We start from the raw sequence: 12175 nt of genomic DNA, 5'->3' as shown, positions 1-12175 counted from the left end.
TTAGGTAGATCCAGGCCCCAAGTCCCTGACTGGGGCCTTCTATGCTTAAATATGAGAGGAGTATTTGAGTTAGCATAGCTAGAGGAGAAAGTTCCTTTGGGAGTATTGGTGCAATATCCTTAGGTCAAGGTTGTCCTGGTTGACTAAGCTTGAGTTGGCTTACTTGAGTCTTGATGTTTGGGTTTTGATGTTTGACAATACATGGAGATTGCAGATGTAATCGTACGTTTGGGAAGATTGTTGATACAATTCCCCTATGGTCAAGGTTGACCAGTTAGATGTGAAGAAGAGTCAAGTAAGTCAAAGGGTTGACCGGATACTTGACTGGGAAAATCCTAACTTAAGGTTAGGTAGTTGAAAGTCCTAGTGAGTGAAGCTAGACAGTTGGAAAATCCTGGTGAGTGAAGCCAAGTTAAAGACCTAGTGAGTAAAGCTAGGTAAAAGTCCTGAGTGATTGAAGTCAGACAGGTGAAAGTCCCGGTGAGTGGATCCGTGCAGTGGAAAAATCCTGGTGAGTGAAGCAAGGTGAAAACCCTAGTGAGTGAAGCTAAGTGAAAGTCCTGGTGAGTGAAGCCAAACAGATGGGAAGTCCTAGTGAGTGAAGCTAGGCAGATGGAAGATCTGATGGGCAAAGCCATGCCTGTGGAAATCCAGGTGAGTCAAGGGTGACCGGACATCTGGTGGAAGGAAGTCCAAGTGAGTCATAGAGGACCGGACACTTGGCATGAGACGGTAAATCTAAGTGGGTCAAGGAGGGCCACACTTGGTGATCAAAAGTCCAATGAGAAGTTGGCAAAAAGAAAGTCTAAATGGGTCAAAAGTTGACCGAACACTTAGCGGTCGTAAGTCCAATAGGGAGTTGGCATCGAACTAGGAAGTTCGGACGTAGTAAACTTCCGAAGGCCATAACTTTTGACTCGGATATCAGAATGAGGTGATCTCGGATGCGAACGAAGCTCGTTTCAAGATCTATACATTTTTCTACTTGCCAATCATTGGGGGTGTCAATCGATCAACCAATCAATTGGTTGACGTGATTTGGTGCAAAAATTATCTTGATCGATTGGGTAATCGATCAAAACTTCCCTAATCGATTGGTCAATCGATTGGGAGAGTTTCTAAGCAAGTAGTGAGCTTTTGAATCGATTAGTTGATCGATTGAAAGCTACCAATAGATTAGTTGATTGATTGGGCTCAGTTTTTCTCGCGAGAACGTGAGGCAGACGGAATTGATTGGTCAATCGATTTCGAATTTTCTACAAAGAGTACAGAGGCACTCTGAATCGATCGGTCGATCGATTCAAGTCTCCCCAATCGATTGGTCAATCGATTGGGATTTGACCGTTGCTAAGGATGCCGACGATGGACTGCTGCGATGGATGGGATGTGACGTGGCAATCGATTGGGATAAAAACCCAATTGATTGGGAGCACAGTATATAGTCATTGTGAGCGATTTCCTCAGCAGCTTTTCGCCCAATTCTTCTTCGATGACTTCACGCGATTTCTCCACTGCTTATTCGCCAATTCTTGAAGGCTCTTGGCGAAAAGTGTTGGTGCATTTCCAAAGTTCAAGAGGCAACAATAAGCAACAAGTAAGCAAGAAGAAAGGGTGTTCATTTGTATTCTTATGTTTTTCTTCTTACGTGTGTTGTATTTTGTTGTGTGAGTTTGTACGAGTCTTCTCCGCCTCTGGCTATGATCGAGAAAGAGTATTTTTATTAGTGGGAGAGTGTGTCGTGTATGGATCTTTGGATTAGTCACCTCTTTTTGAGGTGGATCCCAAATAAATCCTAAGTGTTAGTATTGCTTGAGTATTTTTCGTTGCATAATATCATCAAAGAAGTAAGCAATGAGCATGCGACGAGCTATTCACCCTCTTTCTAGCACCAAACAACCATAACAGGGAGAATCTATGGGAGGTAGACAGTCAATGAAGGGTGAAGCTTGCTCGGCTTTGCGATCCTTTAATAATGCTTCCTCCCGTTGGTTCAAAATAGCTTCATTCAGTCGATTACGTTTAAAGAGAAAGGCTAAGGCGATAGCTTCTGCTATAACAATAAATAAATATCATGAGAAAAATCTTTATAAATAACTAAGGAAAAGATGAAGATTTCCTATCAAAAGTTGTGCTTAGCCCAAGGTTGACCGAGGTTAGCCCAAAAACAATCATGATTAATTAATATCACAATCATAATTAATATTTTAATCAATTAATAAAATTAATTATAATTTTATACCCCTCAATGATTCCACTTACTCGAATTAGCGTTCATGTAATCTCATCCATGAATCCAACTCGTGTGGTAGTTAAACTTTCGTCCGATCATATCAGACTAACCTTTCATTAAACATATTAATTTTTCATTTACTCGAGTAGGGGCGGATCTACATTAGAACATGAGGGACCCCCCCAAAAAAAAAATATATTTTAATAACATAAAACAGAGGAATTTTTAAAATTAAATTAGTATATATATAATTCTACCCCAATGTAAGATATACGAATAGTTGGTCTAATAGTAAGTTTTGTTTTTATTTTAACACACCTCTTGAGTTCGAATCTTTATAGGATTGAATTTTAATTTTTTTTCTCCTTTATTTTTCACATTTTAACTTAAATATATATTATGCATTTTGAAAGTTTGGAAAGGTCATTATTATATAATGTGTTTAATAATTATTTCCGTCACTTAATGTACGACTCCCCAAACATAAAATCCTAGATCCGCTCCCGCACTCAAGAAATTGGTTTACGATAATTTATTCACGAAATAGCCACCTTATCCCTATTTAATTTGTTAGCCACAAAAACCAATTTTCCAACGCTTAACACATTCCACCTATAGACTCATTCAATCTATCCATCCAAAATGGCTTGTACAATTTGCCAAGCCGATTCAATTGATCGATGTGGTCTGCAAGGTCATTTGCTTCAGTCTTCGACCCAAAGTACCCCGAGCCCAAAATACTCACAAAGCGCCATGATTTGCACTTTATGTTACATAGTTCCAAACATGTTCCCTTCCTTTTCACTAATTTAAGCACAGTAAACTCTCATCCTCCTCCTAGTTACCGTTTTGCTTTTCTCACAGGCCACAAAGTATTCTTGATGAAATAATTGAATACAAATTTTCTCAGTAACCATCAGTGCAAGTTTAAATAATCATCTTTTAACATGAAGCTGTATGTAAGAAGGTACCTTGCTGCAGTTATCATTACACTGCACATGGTGCGCACTATCTGGAGAGGACTAGCCAAGTAATCTGTGGTGGTGGTGTTGATGGTTGCCAAAGGTGGTCACTGATGATAAAGAATGTTGCAGTGTTTGTCAAATCTTGGAAAAAAGATTGATAGATTGGCGTGTTTCTGTCATGTGAAGGATTGCTCATTTGTGGGTCAGTGGGGAGGAAGGCCAAAGAAAGGTGATAACCTGCAGCACTGCTCATGTGCGAGGGAAGGCAAAGTTTGAGTTGATGTTACAGAAAATGCTGCTCCATGTTGCAAGTGGTTTAATGCGCCTCCTATCTGATAAAAAGAGTGGAATGAGAAGGCCTTTTGATAAAACGAGGACCTCAGATAGATAACAAAGCAAGATACAGAGTGCTTTCCCCTTTCTTGCAGAAGATTCAAAGGTTCCTCTTTCCTCTTAATCGATAGCAATTTCGAGAAAGTTGTTAGTGAGGTCTTGTTTCATCCATTTTTTTTAAAAAAAAAACAGAATTATTAGTTAATCATACATGCTTACTATGTATAATCTGCTTTGGTGTGTATGTTTCAGGAGAGACTAGTATTGCTAAAATCCTTTAATAACCCCCACAAATCTAATCAAATCCCTTTTTCTTGGTGTATCGCACTCAAACTTTTACTGTTGATCAGATTCAAGAAGAAAGTTAAAGATTCCAAAGCAGTAAGCAGCAATCCCCACAACTTAGGATTGGTCAGACAATTGGCATAAAGTAAATTTAAAGTTCCCAGAGAGCTCTTCATGAAGAAGGCAAACATTACCAAAAAAAATTTTAGGCTATGTTTAGCGAGGGATAATTTACCTTGTAATATAATTAAGATTATATTATAATATTAATTCTTTTATTTGGTAATTTTAAAATTGTAATATAATGTAATCTAGATTATAAAAGGTAATAAAATTTTGTAATCTGAATTATAAGGTCAACACCATGTATAATCCGATACAAAGTTTAGTTAGGGGTAATATAATCAAACTTGTAATATAATAAATTTTTTAATATAATGTAATATAATCTTGATTACATTATTACGTTTGTTAATATGATGTATATAATCTTTAATTACAAGGTGATTATATTTTTTTATTTGATGTCTATTATTTTTTTTAAGGAATATAATTCGTATTATTAAAAATTGATAAAAATATCCTGTGACCTCTGCTGGAAACAATGGCCAACAGCGGTAGCCGCCGCACCTGTGCCAGAGGTGGTGGTCGGTGGTCTGTGGCGGTGGCCGATGATGCCCGGAGGTGGTGACCGGCGGCGGTGGCGACATGGCGACCGACGATGACTAGCGGTGATCGACAGCGGTGCTCGTAGGCGACTGGCGGTCGATGGCGGTGTCCGACGGCGCACGGAGGAGGCGACGGTGCTCGGAGGCGGCGATGGTGCTCAAAGGCGGCGGCTGGCAGCGGCGATAGAAGCGACGTCGATGACCAGTTGATGCCGAAAATGGAGTAGGGGTATATTTGATATTTAAATGTTAGTTAAACAATGACCTCGTAATATAATCGAATTACATGGTGTTAGCCTTATAATCCATATTACAAAATTTTATTACCTTTTATAATCTGGATTACATTACAAGTGGATTACCTCCTACCAAAACTTAGCCTACAAGGTCATCATTTAATTAAATTTAAATGCCGCCCTCAGGCTCCTACCTCCGGGTATCGTCGCCCACTACTGTTGGCCACTGCCACTGGCCATTGCCTCCGGCAGAGGTGCAGTGGCCGCCACCACCTACTGCCACCTCCAGGCATCGTTGACAATCGCCGCTACCCACCGTCGCCTTTCAGCAGAGGTGCGGTCGCGATCGTCACCTGTCGTCGCATCTGACAGAGGTCACAGGATACTTTTATCATGTTATAATAATACGAATTATATTTCTTATAAAAAAATAATAGGCACCAAACTAAATAATATAATCACCCTTTAAGTAAAGATTATATATATTATATTAACAAATATAATAATATAATCAAGATTACATTATATTACAAACGGGATATATATGTAAGGAAATCATAGGTACAGTAAATTGAAACAGCAATGTCTTAGAAATGGAACTACTATTTCGCACCTATTATTATTGTTAGTATTGTAATATCAAGCTGTCATCAACTAAATGTCCCAGCCTTTTGTCTTCTCCAAAAAAAGTTCTTTGAAGAACTTTGAATACTAAATTGTATAACTTCATTGGTGTATAGAAAGGAATGTTACTAACATTAACTAAGTAGCATAAAGTGGTGTTCATCTTTTTGCAATTATGCTGAGGTTTCAAACACTCAACAAACAGAAAGATCCGACTCTTAAATGCGCTACTTACTTTTACTTCATCGTGCAAGATAGACTTGGATGAACGGATTGGGAGTTCTAAAAGGTGGAGAACAACATTTGGAGGATTTTATTTTATTTTATTTTTGATAAAAGCAAAATGATCTTAGTGCATGAAGATCCATTTTGAGTGCCTTTGATTTGTCTCCACTCCAGGGGTCTTGTTTGTTCCGAGGATATTCTTTTGTTATACCACCTCTATGGTAATGTATAAGTGCCTGGCCATGTTTATAGGTGCCAAAGAGAAGGAAATAAGCGGAAAACTTTAGTGCCGTAGTTTATTGTTGTGGTCTTTTTATTTCTTTCGAACTTTTCAAGGCATCTCGTAATTTTGCATGAATCATGAAGGCTAGCTGGGTTACAATTATGATATCAAAGAATGTATCTATTATAATATAATATGATTCAGTATCATTAATCTTTAACGTAATATAGAAAATTGAAATAATAGCTAGTGAAGAACTTATCTGAATTCATCGCTAAGGACTATTACTTTTTATCTGTCATCAGAGATTCTGTGAACACAACGGAAATCTTTCACAGGATTAAGCTGACAATCAAAGGTCCTTTACAATGGAGGAGAAACATCAAGAGAAAGAGGACATGATTCAACATGCCCTAAATGAACCTCATCTCTTCTTTTATATACTCGCCTAACTTATGGAAATTATCCATCATAAAATTTCTCTTATTAATAGTTCATCAATGTTAATGAACCAGGTTAATCGATCTACACATTAAATTCACATATAATTCAAACTCTTTTTATATACAATAAAGCATTAAATTACTTACTTGAGATTTAGTTTCCTTAATAATAATTAGTTATGTATATTAATCAAGTATAAACCCATCTTATGGAAATTAAACCGATCCAATCATATGTACTTAATCCTACCAACTGAATCCAGTAATTATACATGTTGATCATCCACAATATAAACCTACAAGTATATATGACAATTTACACTGATGGCCCGCAGCGAAAAAGAGTATATATCATACATGGAAACAAAGAAGGGAGAATAACAACAACAAAATACAATTTAAGAGCATCTTGTGCATCAAAAAGATATTGGACGATCTCTTTACTTTAACATCGGTAAGCAGTGCCATAGTCTTGCTCCTTCATTCGACACGTGATCAAAAAGATGACTTCACAGGTCACTCTTAGTCACCACTCAAAACACAAGATAGCGAAGCTCGCCTCGTTCATTGACTTCGCCTTGAAGTATTTGGCAATCAAGGTTTGTTTAGAGTTGCCCGAGAGATCTTAACGTAAAGTGATTTCGCCATCACTGTAGTCGTCTTTGTACTTGAACAGATAAAAAGTCTCCTTCACATCAATCAAACCACTTTTCTATTCTTCAAAACCTGAATAAGTTGTTTTTCCTTCGGTCAGAAGAATTGATCCAAATCTTGATGGTAACAGAGCAAACGCTGTTAGAGTATAGCCATACCATCGGAGAATATATATGATGGGCACTTGAATTGATTACTACGCAGGACCTAATTAATAATGTCAAGAGCATTAGAGAATATTCTACTTAGTGTCTGAAGTGGGACTACCTCAGCCATCCTTCAAAAGACTGGGGTAGGACTCTTGTCCCCTTATCAATCTTTATAAGAATTAAAGAAGGAAATCAAAATGTTTGTGGGAGGGTGAGTGCTCTTATGCGCTAGCTGTTGGTTACTTCCACATTTGCAAAAGGCAGTCTACTAAAGCATGAGAATCTTGGCAGTGCTTGAACATGTTCTTTACCTCCTTGTTTGAGAAAAAAGCAAACTATTTACTGTCCAAAATGACAGACCTGTTACTGAATCTTGATCAAGTGATTGCTCTTACAACACACTAGTCATTGTAGGAGGATGCCTTATGGAATGTTAATGTTGACGAATCAAAACCAACTAACTAGTCTAGTATTCTAATATTTCTCTCATCTCTTTCCTCTTTCTTGGCTCCCATTTTGCTCTATAAATACTACCATCTCCTAATGTTACAATTCCCTTCCCTCCTTCCCTTCTTCTGACTTGCTTAGTTTTTCTTAAGATTCCGCTGCTCTTGTCCAAGTTAGACTCTTCTCCTCTCTCTGCAAGACACAAGTTCTATTTATTGTTTAATTAGTCTCTCTTAAAATTTCTATTTGGTTATTTGTCCATCACATGTATCATCACTGTCTCTTGATGTTTCTGTGAGTAAAATTGACCTGTCTTGTTTATGATAAGCAATATTCTTCGTCGCATGACCAATCTCGCGCAATCCTTCTCCGTTGTCTTCCTTTACTGGTTCTATGTTTTCCATGACCTTTGAGCTAAGAATTGCCCGTCACTCTTAGCTTTCTCTTGTCATAATTCCATTATAGTCTTTCCAAAACAATTTCTCTACTGTCTAATGGCTTCGCCTGGTGGTACTTCTTCCGGCTCCTCTCTGCTCCATAACTTGGGTTCCCACGAAGACCTTCAGGCTCTCATGGAGCAGAAGAAGCGCAAGCGAATGATATCGAATCGCGAATCCGCAAGGCGATCAAGAATGCGCAAGCAGAAGCAGGTGTCGGATTTGATAACAGAGTTGAGTCAGCTGAAGAAGGAGAACAACCAGCTCATAATGCTCTTGAGCATCACCACACAGCGCTGCGCTGCCATGAAGGCCGAGAACTCTATTCTCATGGCTCAGGCGATGGAGCTCAGCTACGCACTCGAATCATTCAATGAAACAGCACACAGCATGAGGGGAAGCAATCTCAGAAGCAATATGTCGATGTGGGACGGGCCTCAGCTCACTGATAGCTTTATGAGTCCATGGAACTTGAGACATATAAATCAATCTATCATGGCTTCAGCAGAGGACATACTTTACTATTGACAGGGAGCTTATCTGAGCAGTATGTGCCTGACTAGAAACCAGGTCCTTTATCATGAGCAGTGATGTCTGTCGAGTCTAATTTACTTTGTGAGATAGTGCTTTTATCTATCGCAATCTGCATGTTTGTGGTGGAACAAGTCCCTGTTCGGCTGTTCCATTCTGTCATTGATCTTTGCCAGGACAGTGAAGATTGTTAATTAGTGCGTTTTAAGCTTCAACTTTAATCAAGGTTACTATATATCTCGCTTGCTGCAACATGATTCTAAAGGATAATCTATATGACTATATTTACAAGAGTTACAAAAACAAAAAAAATTGTTCTATTAAAAAATATATGTATTTGAATGAAGAATTTCAATCTGTGATGAATTTATACATTTAAAAAGAAACAATTCATGAGTTAACCATCCACTCTTATCTTTGGATGGTCAATGGACCTTGTATTGGTCCGGTCCTATTGCAGCCCATTTGGTGTTATGGGCCGTTCGGTGCGCTAAACCGATGGTTTAATTTGTGTCTAGGGTTTCCTCTCTCCTTCCACTGTATAGAAAAAAAAGGAAGGCAGGGGAGCCGCTTCGCTACCTTGGTTTGGTTTAGGCCTTGATCCTGTGCTTTTCTTCGTCGCAGCGATGGGCAGGCGTAAGTTTTCTCATTCTGTCTGATCCTATGATTTCTAGTGGAGTATAACTTTGATATGTCAATCTTCTTAGAATTTTTTCTGAAAAAAATGGAATTTTCTGTGTTTGTTGATCATCCCTTCTATCGGCTAGTTTTGGGTTACACGAGCCATTTTAACATGTTGAATAATGTTCAATAGATTGTCTTTCCTGACATGAAATCAGGCGGATCTACTTTAAACTTCATTTATTTGTATATGGTCTATTGCTTGCTTCGTTCTGTTCTTGCGTGCTTGTCTTATGTTACCTTATTATTAGCAAAATTATGTTCACAGTATGGAAATAAATATGATAAGTAGATTCGAACAGTGCTGTTTTGGTCGTAATCGACATGGTAATGTGCATTTGATACCATCGTATCTATGCAAAATCTATCGTATATGAAATGTTACTACTGCTGTCTACTGGTCGGCATTTGTATCATAGTTGTAAGATACATATCTGGTCATTATCTTTAATTTCACTTGTAGCATATGTAATATCAAGGAAATAGTGAATCTTTTTGTTATTCAGAGTGCCTCCTTTTACTTAACTAAACATATTAATGGGTCTATTGCATACATGTAACTCGTTTATATTATGATTTTCCAACATTGTAGTTTTTTTGTATTTCCAATCATGACTAGAGGTGTGGTTAACTGTCATACATTGAGAAATGGTTGTTCAGTGATTTTTAGTACGAGTAAGTGATGCATAGGCCTTCACCATCTGATGAGAGCAATAGGCAAAGGGTGATTCATAAGATTATTAGGAGTGATTCATTATGTTTTAAGACCAAAAAGAAAATTTGTTTTAGATATATTTTATCATTAAGATCATTGGTCATATCACAATACTTTTGCTGGAAACAATAAATACCTTATGGTTATTCTTCATACAGGACCTGCACGTTGTTATCGTCAGATTAAGAACAAACCGTATCCTAAATCGCGGTACTGCCGTGGTGTCCCTGATCCTAAGATTAGGATCTATGATGTTGGAATGAAAAAGAAAGGGGTTGATGAGTTTCCTTTCTGTGTTCACCTTGTGAGTTGGGAGAAGGAAAATGTTTCCAGCGAAGCTCTTGAGGCTGCACGCATTGCTTGCAATAAGTATATGACCAAATTTGCTGGGAAGGATGCTTTTCACCTACGAGTGAGAGTTCATCCGTTCCATGTTCTTCGTATCAACAAAATGCTTTCTTGTGCTGGAGCTGATAGGCTCCAGACTGGTATGAGGGGTGCCTTCGGGAAGCCTCAAGGGACATGCGCTAGGGTAAGTATTGGCCAAGTTCTTCTGTCTGTTCGCTGCAAGGACAACAATAGCCATAATGCCCAAGAAGCATTAAGACGGGCCAAGTTCAAGTTCCCTGGCCGTCAAAAGATAATTGTCAGTGGAAAGTGGTAAGTATCTGAATGAAAACCTGAAAGTTCAGATGATATCACCTTGATTTCTATAAGGTTCTATTGTTATCCAATCTCATGTCATATCTCTGTAGTTCATGAGCTACATTTTGCCTCTGACATAGGCACCATTTTCAGGCCTTGAATGATCACTGGATTTGTCATATTTGTTATTTTATCTGCTAACATCGTAAACTGGTTCTCAGGGGCTTTACTAAGTTCAACCGTTCTGATTATGTGAAATGGAAGAGCGAGAACAGGATCATGCCAGATGGTGTCAATGCCAAGGTATCTTCTGTTTCATAAATACGTTACTCATTTGATACAATGAATTAACAACTTTGTTACCATAGTTTTGCATCTTCATCGCCCTCATTCCATGCTGACGCTGTCCATTCAACTAAACGTCTCAACTTTCCATTTGCTTGAAAGAGAAAAATAGAGTTGCTATTTTGATATTTCATGATAATTCTGGCAAGCAAGCAACAAATGAATTTATATTCTTGTGAATGTGTCTGGCTGTGCAGCTGCTTGGATGCCATGGTCCACTGTCTAAACGTCAACCTGGAAGAGCTTTCTTACAGTCCACTTTAGCAGAAGCTTCTTAGAAACTTAGCTGAGAGATTTTGACCCATGTTTATCATGAACAACCCTGTTATTTTCAAATTACTTTTGCAGGACAATTCGTCCAGTTATTTTGATCAGGTTGTGATTCTGGGGCATGTAATGACTTCTATCATTTCACTTTTATGCTTCATATTCATACTAATTTTCCATTTACTATTTTCCTGTTAATATAATTCGACAAACATTGGCATGATTGTGTCGCTAATCGATAATTTTAATTTAGTTATGACATAATTTTATTAAAATTAAGTAATGCAGACGTAATAAATTTAATTTAATTTTGAAATTCATGTCAAAAGGATCCTAGCTCTATTATATTCTAAAATCTAATCCAAGGTTCTATTCTAAAATATCTCGTTTAAGCTTGTTTAAAAATCTGTGTAGTTCTATTCTAAACTCATGTCTCAATTAAGTTATTCTAAAATTCATTAGTTTTATATAAAGTCTGCCTCAATTAAGGTTACTATAAAATCTATCCAAATTAAGGTTTTTAAAACATCTGTCTCAATTAGTCCGTCCTGCCTTGATATTTCAATGAAGCAAGAATAGGATAAAATTATTACTTGTGTGTTGGCCATGGAATTAATTTATGCTATATTAACTTTTACAGATAATTTATTTTATTTTCCCGATTTAAATTGACAAATATATATCATCCATTGCTTTTAATACCCTGATCGTTATTATAGTTTGCCTATCATCATCGTCAAATTATCATCAAAATAGTTGCTCGAGTGCATCGGTAAGACGCACGCCTAGAGTTGACTGTTGGATGAGGAATCGTTCTATTTTTGAGTTTATCCGATGGACGAGTTAGAGAAAAGATCATTCATCTCCGAAACTAATTCAACTATCCATATATCAGATTTAAAAAAATTGAGATCGTTGACTTTGTCACAAAGTGTACGCATCGAGATAGCATGCGGCCTGTCGCACCACAACGTGCATCAACGTCATCTCAATTCCCGTGTTCTGCATGCATCTACGCTTTTAATTTGCAAGGGAGGCTAGTGATCCGATCGGTTAGTTCTTCTAGTTACGT

The 12175-nt window shown here is 37.7% G+C and overlaps 2 protein-coding genes across 2 annotated transcripts; both read left to right on the top strand.

Annotated features, from left to right (window-relative positions):
* Positions 1 to 7606: 7606 nt before the first annotated feature.
* On the top strand, positions 7607 to 8612 carry LOC122034861 (bZIP transcription factor 11-like). Its single transcript, XM_042594223.1, has one exon. It carries the CDS (start codon positions 7977 to 7979, stop codon positions 8445 to 8447), a length of 471 nt encoding a protein of 156 aa, XP_042450157.1. The 5' UTR covers positions 7607 to 7976; the 3' UTR covers positions 8448 to 8612.
* Positions 8613 to 8966: 354 nt separating this feature from the next.
* On the top strand, positions 8967 to 11286 carry LOC122035231 (60S ribosomal protein L10-like). The gene is made up of 4 exons (XM_042594649.1): positions 8967 to 9086; positions 10005 to 10506; positions 10713 to 10794; positions 11034 to 11286. The coding sequence occupies exons 1-4, from the start codon at positions 9077 to 9079 to the stop codon at positions 11112 to 11114; spliced, it is 675 nt and encodes a 224-aa protein (XP_042450583.1). The 5' UTR covers positions 8967 to 9076; the 3' UTR covers positions 11115 to 11286.
* The last annotated feature ends 889 nt before the right edge of the window (positions 11287 to 12175 follow it).

The sequence above is a fragment of the Zingiber officinale genome, chromosome 11B, assembly GCF_018446385.1.
Source record: "Zingiber officinale cultivar Zhangliang chromosome 11B, Zo_v1.1, whole genome shotgun sequence".
Classification (NCBI taxonomy): Eukaryota; Viridiplantae; Streptophyta; class Magnoliopsida; order Zingiberales; family Zingiberaceae; genus Zingiber; species Zingiber officinale.
Note: the sequence above shows the minus strand (reverse complement) of the source record. Positions and strands in the feature narration are given on the sequence as shown.

Bases quoted from the DNA above. Each gene is read 5' to 3' on its own strand.
- LOC122035231 (XM_042594649.1), top strand. The intron at 10,507-10,712 runs GTAAGTATCTGA...ACTGGTTCTCAG, and splicing joins ATAATTGTCAGTGGAAAGTG to GGGCTTTACTAAGTTCAACC. The intron at 10,795-11,033 runs GTATCTTCTGTT...CTGGCTGTGCAG, and splicing joins CAGATGGTGTCAATGCCAAG to CTGCTTGGATGCCATGGTCC.
- LOC122034861 (XM_042594223.1), top strand. From the start codon at position 7,977: ATGGCTTCGCCTGGTGGTACTTCTTCCGGCTCCTCTCTGCTCCATAAC.